Consider the following 18,659-nt stretch of genomic DNA (forward strand, 5'->3'; position numbering starts at 1 on the left):
GGATTGCGGTCTGACTCGGAGTGCCCTAGGTGTAGGAATGACAACGCTGGACTGCTTCACATGCTCTGGACGTGTCCGAGGTTGGCTGCTTTGGGGCTGGTGGTGGGTTTGTTGAGATTTGTAGAGGAGATAAGAGTAGATAACAATTTGAAGATAGCAATTGCTAGACTATTGTACATGGCTTGGAAGGTCATAGCAAGAAACTGGATAAAAGAGGATCCACCTTCGAGAGGAGAATACCTTCAATATGTGAAACATGTTATTACTCTAGAAAAGGGGGTTTACCAGAAAAGAGGGAAAGTGGAGTTTTATGATAAACTGTGGACGCCTTGGCTGGAATTGGGGTAGGGGAGGGATGAGGGAACGATCTGGAAAGTTTTTTCCTTTTGGAATGTTTGTTTGTTTATATGGGGACAGTAGGAGTCATCACATAATACTAAAGTATATGCCGGTATACGATAAGCTAAGGGAAGAGCATGAGCTGTCTAAATGGGGAGAAGGGGTGGTGGTGGTAATGTTGGGATTAGTGATGAGCGAATATACTCGTTACTTGAGATTTCTCGAGCATGCTTGGGGGTCCTCCGAGTATTTTTTAGTGCTCGGAAATTTAGTTTTTATTGCCGCAGCTGAATGATTTACATCTGATAGCCAGCATAAGTACATGTGGGGGTTGCCAGGTTGCTAGGGAATCCCCACATGTATGCTGGCTAACAGATGCAAATCATTCAGCTGCGGCAAGAAAAACTAAAACTCTGAGCACTAAAAAATATTTGGAGGACCCCCGAGAGTGCTCAGGAAATCTTGAGTAACGAGTATATTCACTCATCACTAGTTGGGATATATTGCGGGGGGAGGGGGGGTGGGAGATATCTATTCAAAATCCCTGTATTATTGTAAAATGTTTATTGTGATTTTATACTTAATAAAAATCTATTTGAGTAAAAAAAAACCTTTGGGGGACTGATTAGTCACTCAGGATTTTATTTAGGTGGATCAGACTACAGGGAGCTGAAAACAAATGGACCTCACACTGTTCAGATTTATTGTTTTTTTTTTAATTTAGTAAACCTCGTATCATTTCCTTTACACATCACAAATACTTGTTACTTTGTGTGGATGTTACATAAAATATCAATAATACACTTATTTCTGTGGGAGTAAAGTGCAAAGGTTCATGGGGTATGAAGAGTTTTTCAAGGCACTGTATTCACTGTAGCAATATGTTATGCAGTGTACTGTACACAGGCATGATATCAGGGAGGTGTGTATACACATAAAAGCTCTGGCAAAAATTAAGAAACCACTGCAAAATTTTCAGTTTGTATTATTTTTCTCTTTATAGGTATATTTTTGACTAAAATGTAAACTGTTCTTTTATTCTATAAGTTCTAAGCAATACATTTTTTAAAAACTTGATTCCAGCTCACCCAGTTGCTCTATGCTCATCCACATGGGGCTCAGACACCGGTCTCACCAAGTCAACTGGGTCATGTCGACCATGTAAATTTTTCTTTTGTATGCACCATATTTTCTTTTGAAAAAAGAAAAGGAAAAGGAAAAACGGTAATTAGTTCTTACCGGTAATTGTATTTCCAGGAATCCACCTGACAGCACCATTGGAGGACGTCCTTCTTATCCGCAGTGGGACAGGAACCACAAGTTAAAAGGACCCTCCCCACTCCACCCACCAGTGATTTTCTAAGTACCACATCTGGATGGATGCAAAAAAGAGAGTTTATTTACAATTACACACCAATGTTACATCACATTAGTCAGTAGTAAAAGTTTGCAGTGGGAGGGAACTAGTAGTGCTGTCAGGTGGATTCCTGGAAATACAATTACCGGTAAGAACTAATTACCGTTTTCCAGTCCACCACCTGACAGCACCATTGGAGAATACCAAAGGATGTTAACTAGGGTGGGACTACTGCATGTAAGACTTTTCTACCAAAGGCTAATTGGTCTGATACGACATCTAATTTATAGTGTCTAGCAAAGGTAGAAAGACTAGTCCAAGTCGCCGCCCTACAGATTTGCTCAGCTGAGGCACCCCCCTTCTCTGCCCATGATGTAGAAATGGCTCGTGTTGAGTGGGCCCTAAGAGTGTCCGGGGGATCTTTCCCTTGGTTTGTATATCATGTTTTTAATCCACCTAGCAATGGTTTGATTTTGCTGCCTTGCAACCCCTATTTGGACCACCGTATTGAATAAATAAGTTAGTGTCCCGTCTCCAGCTTTTTGTCGCCCCCAGGTATTTTAGAACAGTCTCCCTAACGTCAAGGTTATGGTAGACCCCTTCTTTTGCGTTTTTAGGGTGTTGGCAGAAAGAAGGAAGGATTATCTCCTGATTTATATTGGTAGATGATACTACTTTGGGGAGGAAAGCTGGGTTATGTTTGAAGACTATTCTGTCGTCAAAGATTTGAAGATATGGGTTCTGGATAGAAAGAGCCTGCATCTCCCCTAGCCTTTTAGCCGATGTGATGGCAATCAGGAAGGCGGTTTTAAAGGAGAGATTGGCTATGTCCATATCTTCTGACAGTAAGTAAGGGGTTTTACACAGTGTTAAGGACCAAGTTTAGGTCCCAAGGAGGAGTTGATTTCCTCACAAGTGGCCTCATTCTCTGTGTGGCCCTGGAAAATCTGGCTATCCAGGGATGGGAGGCTAGTGATGTATCAAAAAATACACTAAGTGCTGCAATCTGTACTTTTAGAGTGCTAGGCCGAAGGCCCTTGTCAAATCCGAGTTGCAGGAAATCGAGGATTTTGGGGATATCTGGTTTTGAAGTATCCACATGACCTTCTCCCAGAAAGGAACAATACCGCTTCCAGATCTTGTTGTAAATCGCCGAAGTCACCGGCTTTCTGCTTGCCTGGAGTGTGGTAATGACATCTTCTGACAGGCCTCTAGATCTTAGGGTTTGCCGTTCAGGATCCAAGCAGATAGGTGAAAAGAGTCTGGATTCTTGTGGAATACTGGACCCTGAAGTAGAAGGTCCTGCCTGTTCGGTAGAAAGACTGGTTCTTCTGTTGACATCCTGGACAGTAGAGAAAACCAGCTCCTTTTCGGCCAGAAAGGAACCACCAGGATTACGGTTGCTCTTTCGTCTCGTATCTTCCTGAGTGTCTTCGGTATCAGAGGAAGAGGCGGAAAAGCGTATAGGAGACCTTCTCCCCAATACTGAGACAAGGCGTCTACTCCTGTGGCTCCATCTAGAGGTTTCACAGAAAAAAATCCTCTGGCCTTTGTGTTTGACCTGGTGGCAAAGAGGTCCACCTGAGGCGTTCTCCATTTCTGGCACAGACTGCTGAATACTTCCGGGTTCAATTCCCATTCTCCGGGATGTACCGACTTTCGGCTCAGGAAATCTGCAACCTGATTCTTGGCACCTTCCAGGTGAACTGCCGAGATGGATTTGACAGATCTTTCTGCCCACCTGAAAATCTGGTCTGCTAAGTGTTGCAGTGGTGGATGTCTCGGACCTCCCTGGTGTCTCAGAAATGCCACTGCTGTGACATTGTCGGACAGTATTCTCACGTGTTTGTCTCGGACCAATGACTGGGCCTGGCACAACACTTTCCAGATCGCGTACAGCTCTCTGAAATTCGACGATCTTGCGGCAATTTGAGGAGTCCATTCTCCCTGGTAGTATGTTCTCCCTATATGACCGCCCCATCCGTATTGACTGGCGTCTGTGGTAACCGTAACACAGGGATCGAGTATCCATGGAACTCCCTCTCTCAGGTTCGCTGGTGTGGTCCACCAGGTTAGGGATTTCTTTACCGAAGGAGACACAAGCATCTTCCTGTCTAGGGAACTTTGTTTTCTGTTCCAAGATCCTAGGACTTCTCTTTGCAACTTCCGCGAGTGGAATTGGCTCCATCTCACACAGGGTATGCATGCGGTCATGAAACCGAGTATCCTCATTGCCTCTCTTATGGAGGGGGTACTTCTTCTGAAATGGTGGATGTGCCTGATCAAGGTCTCTTGTCTGTCTTCTGGTAAAAAAGATGTTCTTAGATTGGAATCTAAGATCACTCCCAAAAATTTTATTCTGGAATTTGGGACCAGGCAGGACTTTTTCCAGTTCACGATCCACCCCAGCTCCTGTAGGATGGAAAGAGTGAACGTGCAGTCTATCTTGAGGAGTTTCTGTGATTTCGCCATTATCAGGAAGTCGTCCAGGTATGGGACTATGGTCACATTCTGATTCCTTAGATAGGCCACAACTTCCGACATCAGCTTGGTAAAGATTCTGGGCGCTGAAGCAAGCCCGAAGGGGAGACATCTGAACTGGAAGTGATGTACAATCCCCCTGTTCATTATGGCGAACCTCAGGAACTTTTGGTAGGAGAGGTGTATCGGGACATGATAGTATGCGTTGCTTAGGTCTAGGGTACACATTACCATGTCTTTGTCTATTAGAGGCGTCGTGGATCTTATAGATTCCATCCGGAATCTTTTGTACCGGACCCATTTGTTTAATGGTTTTAAATTTATAATCGTCCGGGAGTCTCCGGATGGTTTCTTTATTGAAAACAAATGGGAATAATGGCCTCTGCCTCTTTCTGAGATGGGAACTGGCACAATCGCTTCTAATTCTAACAGCTCCTGAATGTTTGTCCACATGGAGGAGTCGGAGAGCGGGCAAGGTCGGGTCACTACAAATCTTTCTGGGGGACTGCTGGAGAACTCTAATTTGTATCCCTGTGCAACTACTTGTAGAATCCAAGGATTCTGGGATACCTTCTGCCAACCCCCTAGAAATTTCTGTAATCGACCTCCCACCTTTATGTCATTTATTTGACTTTGGTGTGCCTGCACTAGGGAAGATGGAGTCTCTACCCTTTCCACCCTTGGGATAAGACCACCTCCCAGTCTTCCCTTTCCCCTTGTAGTTTGTCCTCTGACCAGGTCGGGACCTACGAAAGGGTTGATATTTTTTGGTATTCTCCTCAGGAAAACCCTTCTTTTTATCTGAGGCTTTTTCTAGAATATCGTCTAGAATCGGCCCAAATACTTTATTTCCTGAGAATGGGATTCCACACAATTTATTTTTTGACTGGAGATCCCCCGACCAGGTCTTTAGCCATATGGCTCTTCTGGCCGCATTAGACAGGGATTCGCTTCTAGCCGCAAACCGTACAGATTCAGCAGAAGCGTCCGCCATAAAGCCTGTTGCGAGTTTGAGCAAAGGCAATGATTTAAGGATAACCTCTCTAGAAGTCTTGGCTTTGAGGTGATCCTTTAAGTCGTCAATCCATAAGTGCATTGACCGGGCTACGGAAGTTGCCGCTATATTGGCCCGTATTATTGCCGCGGAGGACTCCCAAGTTCTCCTTAGCAAACCATCCGCTTTACGATCCATAGGATCCTTTAACGCGGAAGAGTCCTCAAATGGAATTGAGGTCTTCTTCGCCACCTTTGCTAGTGGGACATCGATCTTGGGAACTTCATCCCACACTTTAATGTCCTCAGGGTTGTAGGGCAGACGAAGTCTAAAGTCCCTGGGAATCACTAGCTTCTTCTCCGCTTCCTGCCACTCTTCCAGGATCATGGAACGGATGTGGTTGTTGACGGGGAAGACTTTTGTCACCTGAGCATGTAATCCGCCAAACATCTCGTCCTGGATCGAGGTTTCCTCTGGTGTATCTTGTAGCTGCATGGTGTTACGTACAGCATAAAGAAGTTCATCTGTGTCTGCTGCGGCGAAGAGATATCTCTTCCCTTTGCCCACAGATCCGTCTCTTTCTTCCTGGTCAGAATCCTCCGAAACCTCACCCTCGGAAGAAGGGCTAGACTCCCTTGGCCTCTTCCGTGAAGTCTGTGGTTCTGACTGAGTCTGGGGAAGATTCAAGCCTGAGATAGAAGCCTGAACCTCCTGTCGAATCATGGTCCTCATGCTGGATAGTAGTGCCGTCTGCTCATCACCCACAATTTTGGATGTGCACGATCTGCACAATGGTTTCCGCCAATTTTCTGGAAACTTAGTGGCACAAATCGGGCATTTATTCTTCCCCGATTTTTTCCTTTCAGTTGTGGGGATGGGAGGCTCAGCCTAGGGTAAATAGACATACGTGACCCCCATTGTATGCTTATATAGGTTTTACCTGGTTGATCCTGCCTCCTTACCGCGCCCCGCGCGGTCGACCATGCTGAGAAAAGGCCTTCCTGAAGGCCGGCGCTGCCGCTGGCGTCCTCCGGTCCGATGCTTGCCGCGACCGGAAGTGACGCGGCCGCCGACCGGAAGTGACGCGGCCGCGTGTCCTGGAGCCGGCAGCGGCTGCTGCACAGAGAGCCCCCGCCGAAACGGCTGCGGCCGCATGCGGGAACAGCCGCCGCTGCAGCAGACAGCGCCCGGGCCGAGAGCCCCAGCAAGGAGAAACGGACCTTGGCCCCAGGAGCAGCGCTACACTGGGGGAGGCTGAGGGACCCCCCATCGCAGGTATCAGCCGCAGATATCTTGCGGCGGGGAAGGGAAAGGCTGGGCCCCCCGATCCCCACCATCTGCACAGCACCGTCGGAGGCTACGTCTTGCAGTTCCTATCCGCAGTGGGACAGGAAAAACACTGGTGGGTGGAGTGGGGAGGGTCCTTTTAACTTGTGGTTCCTGTCCCACTGCGGATAAGAAGGACGTCCTCCAATGGTGCTGTCAGGTGGTGGACTGGAAATCCAGTCCGGTTGAGCCGAAATCCAATTTTTTCTACCGCATATACTTGAGTATAAGCCGAGATTTTCAGCCCACTTTTTTGGGCTGAAAGTAACCCTCTCGGCTTATACTCGAGTCATACCCAGGGGTCGGCAGGGGAGGGGGAGCGGAGCTGTGTAAAAATACTCACCTGCTCCTGGCGCGGTCCCGGCACGTCCCTGGTTCCTTGGCGCTGGCAGCTTCTTCCTGTAGTGAGCGGTCACATGGTACCGCTCATTACCGTAATGAATATGGACCCGACTCCACTCCCATAGGGGTGGAGCCGCATATTCATTACGGTAATGAGCGGTACCATGTGACCACACACTACAGGAAGAAGCTGCCGGCGCCAGGGAACAGATGTGCAGGGACCGCGCCAGGAGCAGGTGAGTATAACTCGATGCCCCATATAATGCTGCACATGGCCCCATACAGATATTTGCCCCATATAATGCTGCACATAGCCCCATAAGATGCTCCATACAGATATTTGCCCCATATAATGCTGCACATGGCTCCATATATATTTGCCCCAGGTCAGAGGGCACGATGACGCGATTAGTGCGCGCCGCCCTCTGCCTGAGCGTCAGGGCGGAGGACGGACAAGACACAGCGGCGGCAGTCGGTGGAACGGGGAGCAGGTGAATATAGCAAGTGCCGGGGGCCTGAGAGGTGAATATGTAATTTTTTATTTTTTTAATTGCAGCAACAGCATATGGGGCAAATGTCTGTATGGAGCATCTTATGGGGCCATGTGCAGCGTTACATGGGGCATATATCTGTATTGAGCGTCTTATCGGGCCATGAGCAGCATTATATGGGGCAAATATCTATGGGGCCATGTGCAGCATTATATGGGGCAAATATCTGCATGGAGCATCTTATGGGGCTATGTGCAGCATTATATGGGGCAAATATCTGTATCGGGCCATGTGCAGCATTATATGGGGCAAATATCTCTATGGAGCATCTTATGGGAACATGTGCAGCATTATATGGGGCAAATATCTGTATGGAGCATCTTATGGGGTCATAATCAACATTTGTGCAGCATTATATGGGGCATATGTTATGTAATATGTATGGAGCATTATATGGGGCGTATTTTGTATGGAGCATCTTACGGGGCCATCATGAACTGTATGGAGCATTATATGGGGCTCCTGATTCAATATGGATATTCAAAAACACTTAAACTACTGATGTCTCAATTTATTTTGCTTTTATCGGTACCTATTTTTCTTTTTGAAATTTACCAGTAGCTGCTGCATTTTCCACCCTAGGCTTATACTCGAGTCATTAAGTTTTCCCAGTTTTTTGTGGCAAAATTAGGGGGGTCGGCTTATACTCGAGTATATACGGTATTTTCCGAAAATTAGAAATTGTCAAAATAACAAAAAAATGCATTGCTTGCAACCTCAAATAATGCAAAGAAAACAAGTTCATAATCATTTAGAAACAACAATACTAATGTTGTAACTCAGGAAGAGTTCAGAAATCAATATTTTGTGGAAAACCATAATTTTTAATCACAGCTTTCATGCATCCTGGCATGCTTTCCACGTCTTTCACACTGCTTTTGGGTGACCTTATGCCACTTCTGGTACAAAAATTTAAGCAGTTCTTCTTTGTTTGATGGCTTGTGACTATCCTTCTTTCTCTTGATTACATTCCAGAGGTTTTCAATGGGGTTCAGGTCTGGAGATTGGGCTGGCCATGGCAGGGATTTGATGTGGTGGTCCTTCATCCACACCTTGATTGACCTAGCTGTGTGGCATGGCACATTGTCCTGCTGGAAAAACCAGTTCTCAGAGTTGGGGAACATTGGCTTAACAGAAGGAATCAACTGTTTTTCTAGGATAACCTTGTATGCGGCTTGATTCATATGTCCTTCGCAAAGATTAATCTGCCCAATTCCAGCCTTGCGGAAGCATCCCCAGATCAACACCGATCCGCCACCAAATTTCACAGTGGGTGCAAGACACTATGGCCTGTATGCCTCTCCAGGTCTCCATCTAACCATTAGATGACAGGTGTTGGGCAAAGCTGAAAATTAGACTCATAAGAGAAGATTACCTTACTCCAGTCCATTATGGTCCAATCCTTATGTTCTTTGGCAACTTCAGCCTGGCTCTCCTTTGCTTCTCATTGATGAAAGGCTTTTTTCTAGCTTTACATGACTTGAGTCCTGCCTCTAGGAGCCTGTTACCAACTGTTCTTGCCGTGCACTTCAGCCCAGCTGCCATTTGCCATTCATTTTGTAAATTACTTGATATCATCCTGCGGTTGCTGAGTGACATTCGAATAAGATGACGGTCATCCTGGTCAGTGGAGAGTCGTTTTCGCCCTCTGCCTGTCTGTAGCTTTGTTGTCCCCAATGTCTGCTGCTTGACCTTGTTGTAATGGACTGCCATCTTAGAAATTTTAAGGATGGAGGCAACATGACGCTCACTGTGTCCCTCTGCTAGTAAAGCAAGAATCGAGCCTTTCTTTTCCTCACTCAAGACTTTTCTTTTCAACTCCATTGGCATTGTTAAAAGTTATTTTTTCATTCCTATTACTTTTGGGATATTACTAGCACTTGTTTTGCCATCCAGCTTGTCCTATTGCAAGAGGATTGTGTTTTTTATACTTTCTTTCGTTAAATAAGATTTGGTTCAGGTGATCACCTAATCAGAAGCACCTTAAATAGAATTAGGTGTACTCTGGTTGGAATTCAACTGACACTCGAATGGAATTCCTCTCTGACATGTAGAAAAGCGAATTTTTATAAAGCTGAGCAGTGCTCTCTTAATTTTTGCCAGAGCTGTATACAGGGGAACAGTGACATCGGGGGGAGGACACACTTCTATCCTCTACTCCTGTATAAAGGGTCGTGTGTACAGGGTCACATATACAGGGGCACAGTAACGTAGGTGGGCGCACACTACCCTCCTCTGCTTCTGTATACAGGGTGGTGTGTACAGGGCTATATATATATATATACAGGAGTACAGTGAAGTCAGTGAGCGCACACTTCTCTCCTCTGCTCCTGTATACAGGGTAAACAGGGCCATATATACAGGGGCACAGTGTCATAGAGGGGCGCACACTTCTCTCCTCTGCTCCTGTATACAGGGTGGTGTGTACAGGGCCATATATACAGGGGCACAGTGATGTCAGGGGGCGCACTCTTCTCTCCTCTGCTCCTATATACAGGGTGGTGTGTACTAGGCCATATATACAGGTGCACAGTGATGTCAGGGGGTGCACACATCTCACCTCTGCTCTGTATACAGGGTGGTGTGTACAGGGCCATATATACAGGTGCACAGTGACGTCAGGGGGCGCACACATCTCTCCTCTGCTCCTGTATACAAGGTGGTGTGTACAGGGTCATATACAACCCCTGGCAAAAATTATGGAATCACCGGCCTTGGAGGATGTTCATTCAGTTGTTTAATTTTGGAGAAAAAAAAGCAGATCACAGACATGGCACAAAACTAAAGTCAATTCAAATGGCAACTTTCTGGCTTTCAGAAACACAAAGAAATCAAGAACAAAAAATGTGGTAGTCAGTAATGGTTACTGTTTTTAACAAAGCATTGGGAAAAAATTATGGAATCACTCAATTCTGAGGAAAAAATTATGTAATGACCCTGTAAATTTTCATACCCCAAAATAACACCTGCATCAACTTAGATCTGCTCCTTAGTCTGCATCTAAAAAGGAGTGATCACACCTTGGAGAGCTGTTGCACCAAGTGGACTGACATGAATCACGGCTCCAACACCAGAGATGTCAATTGAAACAAAGGAGAGGATTATCAAACTCTTAAAAGAGGGTAAATCATCACGCAATGTTGCAAAAGATGTTGATTGTTCACAGTCAGCTGTGTCTAAAATCTGGACCAAATACAAACAACATGGGAAGGTTGTTAAAGGCAAACATACTGGTAGACCAAGGAAGCTATCAAGGAGTCAAGACCAGAAACTTAAAGCAGTATGTCTCCAAAACAGGAAATGCACAACAAAACAAATGAGGAACGAATGGGTGGAAACTTGAGTCAACATCTGTGACCGAACTGTAAGAAACTGCCTAAAGGAAATGGGATTTACATACAGAAAAGCTAAATGAAAGCCATCATTAACACCTAAACAGAAAAAAACAAGGTTACAATGGGCTAAGGAAAAGCAATCGTGGACTGTGGATGACTGGATGAAAGTCATATTCAGTGATGAATCGCGAATCTGCATTGGGCAAGGTGATGATGCTGGAACTTTTGTTTGGTGCCGTTCCAATGAGATTTATAAAGATGACTGCCTGAAGAGAACATGCAAATTTCCACAGTCATTGATGATCTGGGGCTGCATGTAAGGTAAAGGCACTGGAGAGATGGCTGTCATTACATCTTCAATAAATGCACAAGTTTATGTTGATATTTTGGACACTTTTCTTATCCCACCAATTGAAAGGATGTTTGGGGAAGAAGAAATCATTTTACAAGATGATAATGCATCCTGCCATAGAGCAAAAACTGTGAAAACATTCCTTGAAAAAGGACACATAAGGTCAATGTCATGGCCTGCAAATAGTCCGGATCTCAATCCAATTGAAAATCTTTGGTGGAAGTTGAAGAAAATGGTCGATGACAAGGCTCCAACCTGCAAAGCTGATCTGGCAACAGCAATCAGAGAAAGTTGAAGCCAGATTGATGAAGAGTACTGTTTGACACTCATTAAGTCCATGCCTCAGAGACTGCAAGCTGTTAGAAAAGCCAGAGATGGTGCAACAAAATACTAGTGATGCTTTGGAGTGTTTTTTTGTTTGTTTTTCATGATTCCATAATTATTTCCCTATGCTTGGTTAAAAAAGGTAACCATTACTGACTACCAGATTTTTGTTCTTGATTTCTTTTAGTGTTTCTTAAAGCCAGAAAGTTGCCATTTGAAATTACTTTAGTTTTGTGCCATGTCTGTGATCTGCTTTTTTTCTACAAAATTAAACAACTGAATGAACATCCTCCAAGGACGGTGATTCCATAATTTTTGCCAGGGGTTGTATACAGGGGCACAGTGACGTCAGAGGGCGCACACGTCTCTCCTCTGCTTCTGTATATAGTGCGGTGTGTACAGAGCCATATATACAGGGGCACAGTGATGTCAGGGGGCGCACACTTCTCTCGTATGCTTCTGTATACAGGGTGGTGAGTACAGGACCATATTATACCGGGAGACAGTGACGTCAGGGGGCGCACACTTCTCTCCTATGCTCCTGTATACAGGGTGGTGTGTACAGGGCCATATATACAGGGGCACATACTTCTCTCTTCTGCTCCTGTATACAGGGTGGTGTATACAGGGCCATATATACAGGGGCACAGTGTTGTCAGGGGGCACACTCTTCTCTCCTCTGCTCCTATATACAGGGTGGTGTGTACAGGCCATATATACAGGTGCACAGTGACGTCAGGGGGTGCACACTTCTCTCCTCTGCTCCTGTATACAGGGTGGTGGGTACAGGGCCATATATACAGGGGCACAGTGAAGTCAGGGGGCGCACACTTCTCTCCTCTGCTCCTGTATACAGGGTGGTGGGTACAGGGCCATATATACAGGGGCACAGTGACGTCAGGGGGCGCACACTTCTCTCCTCTGCTCCTGTATACAGGGTGGTGTGTACTGGGCCATATATACAGGGGCACAGTGACGTCAGGGGGCGTACACTTCTCTCCTCTGCTCCTGTATACAGGGTGGTGTGTACTGGGCCATATATACAGGGGCACAGTGACGTCAGGGGGCGTACACTTCTCTCCTCTGCTCCTGTATACAGGGTGGTGTGTACAGGGCCATATACACAGGGGCACAGTGACATCAGGGGGCGCACACTTCTCTCCTCTGCTCCTGTATACAGGGTGGTGGGTACAGGGCCATATATACAGGGGCACAGTGATTTCAGGGGGCGCACACTTCTCTCCTCTGCTCCTGTATACAGTAACAGGGTAGTGTGTACAGGGCTATATATACAGGGGTACAGTGATGTCAGGGGGCGCACACTTCTCTCCTCTGCTCCTGTATACAGGGTGGCGTGTACAGGGCCATATATACAGGGGCACAGTGACATCAGGGGGCGCACACTTCTCTCCTCTGCTCCTGTATACAGGGTGGTGTGTACTGGGCTATATATACAGGGGCACAGTGACGTCAGGGGGCGCACTCTTCTCTCCTCTGCTCCTGTATACAGGGTGGTGTGTACTGGGCCATATATACAGGGGTACAGTGACGTCAGGGGGCGTACACTTCTCTCCTCTGCTCCTGTATACAGGGTGGTGTGTACAGGGCCATATATACAGGGGCACAGTGACGTCAGGGGGCGCACACTTCTCTCCTCTGCTCCTGTATACAGGGTGGTGGGTACAGGGCCATATATACAGGGGTACAGTGATGTCAGGGGGCACACACTTCTCTCCTCTGCTCCTGTATACAGGGTGGTGTGTACTATGCCATATATACAGGGGCACAGTGACATCAGGGGGCGCACACTTCTCTCCTCTGCTCCTGTATACAGGGTGGCGTGTACAGGGCCATATATACAGGGGCACAGTGACGTCAGGGGGCGCACACTTCTCTCCTCTGCTCCTGTATACAGGGTGGTGTGTACAGGGCCATATACATAGGGGCACAGTGACATCAGGGGGCGCACACTTCTCTCCTCTGCTCCTGTATACAGGGTGGTGTGTACAGGGCCATATATACAGGGGCACAGTGACGTCAGGGGGTGCACTCTTCTCTCCTATGCTCCTGTATACAGGGTGGTGTACAGGGCCATATATACAGGGGTACAGTGACGTCAGGGGGCGCACACTTCTCTCCTCTGCTCCTGTATACAGGGTGGTGTGTACAGGGCCATATATACAGGGGCACAGTGACGTCAGGGGGTGCACTCTTCTCTCCTCTGCTCCTGTATACAGGGTGGTGTGTACTATGCCATATATATAGGGGCACAGTGACATCAGGGGGCGCACACTTCTCTCCTATGCTCCTGTATACAGGGTGGTGTGTACAGGGCCATATACACAGGGGTACAGTGATGTCAGGGGGCGCACACTTCTCTCCTATGCTCCTGTATACAGGGTGGTGTGTACAGGGCCATATACACAGGGGTACAGTGATGTCAGGGGGCGCACTCTTCTCTCCTCTGCTCCTGTATACAGGGTGGTGTGTACTATGCCATATACATAGGGGCACAGTGACATCAGGGGGCGCACACTTCTCTCCTATGCTCCTGTATACAGGGTGGTGTGTACAGGGCCATATACACAGGGGCACAGTGACGTCAGGGGGTGCAGTCTTCTCTCCTGTATACAGGGTGGTGTGTACAGGGCCATATATACAGGGGCACAGTGACGTCAGGGGGTGCACTCTTCTCTCCTATGCTCCTGTATACAGGGTGGTGTACAGGGCCATATATACAGGGGTACAGTGACGTCAGGGGGCGCACACTTCTCTCCTCTGCTCCTGTATACAGGGTGGTGTGTACAGGGCCATATATACAGGGGCACAGTGACGTCAGGGGGTGCACTCTTCTCTCCTCTGCTCCTGTATACAGGGTGGTGTGTACTATGCCATATATATAGGGGCACAGTGACATCAGGGGGCGCACACTTCTCTCCTATGCTCCTGTATACAGGGTGGTGTGTACAGGGCCATATACACAGGGGTACAGTGATGTCAGGGGGCGCACACTTCTCTCCTATGCTCCTGTATACAGGGTGGTGTGTACAGGGCCATATACACAGGGGTACAGTGATGTCAGGGGGCGCACTCTTCTCTCCTCTGCTCCTGTATACAGGGTGGTGTGTACTATGCCATATACATAGGGGCACAGTGACATCAGGGGGCGCACACTTCTCTCCTATGCTCCTGTATACAGGGTGGTGTGTACAGGGCCATATACACAGGGGCACAGTGACGTCAGGGGGTGCAGTCTTCTCTCCTGTATACAGGGTGGTGTGTACAGGGCCATATATACAGGGGCACAGTGACGTCAGGGGGTGCACTCTTCTCTCCTCTGCTCCTGTATACAGGGTGGTGTGTACAGGGCCATATACACAGGGGCACAGTGACGTCAGGGGGTGCAGTCTTCTCTCCTGTATACAGGGTGGTGTGTACAGGGCCATATATACAGGGGCACAGTGACGTCAGGGGGCGCACACTTCTCTCCTCTGCTCCTATATACAGGGTGGTGTGTACAGGGCCATATATACAGGGGCACAGTGACGTCAGGGGGCGCACACTTCTCTCCTCTGCTCCTATATACAGGGTGGTGTGTACAGGGCCATATACATAGGGGCACAGTGACGTCAGGGGGCGCACACTTCTCTCCTCTGCTCCTATATACAGGGTGGTGTGTACAGGGCCATATATACAGGGGCACAGTGATGTCAGGGGGCGCACACTTCTCTCCTCTGCTCCTATATACAGGGTGGTGTGTACAGGGCCATATATACAGGGGCACAGTGACGTCAGGGGGCGCACACTTCTCTCCTCTGCTCCTATATACAGGGTGGTGTGTACAGGGCCATATACATAGGGGCACAGTGACGTCAGGGGGCGCACACTTCTCTCCTCTGCTCCTATATACAGGGTGGTGTGTACAGGGCCATATATACAGGGGCACAGTGATGTCAGGGGGCGCACACTTCTCTCCTCTGCTCCTATATACAGGGTGGTGTGTACAGGGCCATATATACAGGGGCACAGTGACGTCAGGGGGTGCACTCTTCTCTGATCCCCGCGCGTCTCTAGTGTCAGACACTCGTGCCCCCTCTGTGGATGACCCCGGAACCTCCTCTAGCACCGACACCTGGAGGCCGCACTTGCATCCCCGGCCTTTCCTTGCGGTCCGTACCGTTAGAGATGAGCTTGGCGGAGAGCTGCTTGACGAGCTCATGGATCCGGTCCCACAGGCACTCGGAGCGGCAGCGCTCGATCTCCACCTCCAGCCGCGATCCGGCCTTCTTAGCGGCCATATCTGACAGCAGCGCCCGGGCCCGAACACAGGCGCCGGGAGAAGAGCCGCTGCCGGCCGGACAGTGACAGCGCTGTGTGCACCCTTCTGTGGGGGCAAGGGAACTGCGGTAAGGGATGACAGCGCCACCACGTGTGGAACATTGGGAATTGCAGCCACTGATGACAGCGCCACCGTACTTGGAACACTGGGATTTGCAGACTGTGGTGACATCGCCACCTTGTGTGAGATGCTGGGAATTGCAGGCACAATGCAGATTTATTTTTGTTCCATATTTTTTTTTTAGTAAAGGAATTACTGTATTGCTGTCTATTTAATGCGACAGAAATATGGATACAAAGAAATGAAATTTATCTATAAGATGCAAACATGAAACACAATGTTTTAACCCCTTAGTGCCAGAGCCAATTTGGTACTTAACCCCTTCATGACCTTGGGATTTTCCGTTTTCTCATGTTCGTTTTTCACTCCCCTCCGTCCCAGAGCCATAACTTTTTTTTTTTTCCGTCAATTTGGCCATGTGAGGGCTTATTTTTTGCGGGACGAGTTGTACTTTTGAACGACATCATTGGTTTTACCATGTCGTGTACTAGAAAACGGGAAAAAAATTCCAAGTGCGGTGAAATTGCAAAAAAAGTGCAATCCCACACTTGTTTTTTGTTTGGCTTTTTTGCTAGGTTCACTAAATGCTAAAACTGACCTGCCATTATGATTCTCCAGGTCATTACGAGTTCATAGACACCTAACATGTCTAGGTTATTTTTTACCTAAGTGGTGAAAAAAAATTCCAAACTTTGCAAAAAAAAAAAAAGCGCCATTTTCCGATACTCGTAGCGTCTCCATTTTTCATGATCTGGGGTCGGGTGAGGGCTTATTTTTTGCGTGCCGAGCTGGCGTTTTTAATGATACCATTTTGGTGCAGATACTTTCTTTTGATCGCCCGTTATTGCATTTTAATGCAATGTTGCGGCGACCAAAAAAACTTAATTCTGGCGTTTCGAATTTTTTTCTCGTTATGCCATTTAGCGATCAGGTTAATGCTTTTTTTATTGATAGATCGGGCGATTCTGAACACGGCGATACCAAATATGTGTAGGTTTGATTTTTTTTATTGATTTATTTTGATTGGGGCGAAAGGGGGGTGATTTAAACTTTTATTTTTTTTTACTTTTTTTAACTTTTGCCATGCTTCAATAGCCTCCATGTGAGGCTAGAAGCAGGCACAGCACGATCGGCTCTGCTACATAACAGCGATCATCAGATCGCTGCTATGCAGCAGAAAATCAGGTGTGCTGTGAGCGCCGACCACAGGGTGGCGCTCACAGCTGCCGGAGATCAGTAACCATAGAGGTCTCAAGGACCTCTATGGTTACCATTCTAAAGCATCGCCGACCTCCGATCATGTGACGGGGTTTGGCGATGACGTCATTTCCGGCCGCTCGGCCGGATGCGGTAGTTAAATGCCGCTGTCTGCTTTTGACAGTGGCATTTAACTAGTTAATAGCGGCGGGTGAATCGCGAATTCACCCGCCGCTATTGAGGGCACATGTCAGCTGTTCAAAACAGCTGACATGTCCCGGCTTTGATGCGGGCTCACCGTGGAGCCCTGCATCAAAGCAGGGGAGCTGACATCAGACGTACTATCCCGTCCGAGGTCAGTAAGGGGTTAATGACCAGGCAAATTTTTACAATTCTGACCACTGTCACTTTATGTGGTTATAACTCTGGAACGCTTGTACGAATCCCACTGATTCTGATTGTTTTTTTGTTACATATTGTACTTCACGTTAGTGGTGAAATTTCTTCGATATAACTTGTGTTTATTTATGGAAAAAAATTGTTAATTTGGCAAAAAATGTTAACATTTTACAATTTTTAAACTTTTAATTTTTGTACCCTTAAATCAGAGAGTGGTGTCACACAAAATACTTAATAAGTAATATTTCCCACATATCTACATCAGCACAATTTTGGAAACAATTTTTTTTGTTTGGAAGTTATAAGGGTTAAAAGTTCACCAGCGATTATCTCATTTTTCCAACAAAATTTACAAAACCATTTTTTTAGGGACCACCTCACATTTGAAGTGAGTTTGGGAGGTCAATATAAAACAAAATACCCAAAGTGACACCATTCTAAAAACTGCACCTCCCAAGGTGCGCAAAACCACATGCAAGACGTTTATTAACCCTTCAGGTGCTTCACCAGAACTAAAGCAATGTGGAAGGAAAAAAATGAACATTTTACTTTGATCACAAAAAATTTACTTTGGAACCATTTTTTTTTTATTTTCACAAAGGTATCAGGAGAAAATGGACCATAAAATTTGTTGTGCAATTTCTCCTGAGTACGATGATACCCTGTATGTGGGGGAATGCCACTGTTTGGGCACATGGCAGGGCTCAGAAGGGAGGGAGCACCGTTTCATTGTTGAATGCGAAATTGGCTGGAATTAATGGCGGCACTGTCCCGTCTGGGGACCGCTGATGTACCTAAACAGTGGAAACCCCCCAATTCTAACTCCAACCCTAACCCCAATACACCCCTAACCCTAATGATAACCCTAACCCTAACACAACACTAATCCCAATCATAACCCTAACCCTAATTTTAGCCCAACTTACTTTAGCCCATCTCTAAGGCTAGGTTCACATTGCGTTAGGGCAATCCATTAAGCGCATAGCGCTAGCGGATTGCGCTAACGCAATGTTTCTCTAGGGTTCGCGTTCGCCGTCCCTGCTAGCGCAGATCCCCGATCTGCGGTAGCGAGGAAAGGACCTCGGGCGCACCTCGGACGCTGTCTCAAAAGAACGGCACATCGCTAGCGCGTGCCGAAAATGGCATGCGCTAGCGGCAAAAATAACATTGCTGTCAATGGGTGCGCTAACGGACCCGTTGCACGGCGTTAATTGCGACATTTTCGCCGTGCAATGCAGTCCGTAAGCGTTAACCCATTAACGC

At 47.1% G+C, this 18,659-nt stretch overlaps 2 protein-coding genes across 4 annotated transcripts in view; one reads left to right on the top strand and one right to left on the bottom strand.

Annotated features, from left to right (window-relative positions):
- Positions 1 to 15,858, bottom strand: part of TTC7B (tetratricopeptide repeat domain 7B) — a 152,798-nt gene extending 136,940 nt beyond the window's left edge. Inside the window, exon 1 of one of the 3 annotated variants that reach the window (XM_077267669.1) lies at positions 15,579 to 15,858. In XM_077267669.1, the coding sequence (XP_077123784.1) occupies positions 15,579 to 15,699 (121 nt within the window). In that variant the 5' untranslated portion in view covers positions 15,700 to 15,858. The remainder of the gene's footprint in view (positions 1 to 15,578) is intronic. The other 2 variants (XM_077267673.1, XM_077267678.1) reach the window with 2 other exon arrangements.
- Positions 1 to 18,659, top strand: part of LOC143798623 (protein kinase C theta type-like) — a 1,028,586-nt gene that overhangs the window by 781,967 nt on the left and 227,960 nt on the right. The window lies entirely within an intron of this gene.

The sequence above is a fragment of the Ranitomeya variabilis genome, chromosome 1 (genome assembly GCF_051348905.1).
Source record: "Ranitomeya variabilis isolate aRanVar5 chromosome 1, aRanVar5.hap1, whole genome shotgun sequence".
Taxonomy (NCBI): Eukaryota; Metazoa; Chordata; class Amphibia; order Anura; family Dendrobatidae; genus Ranitomeya; species Ranitomeya variabilis.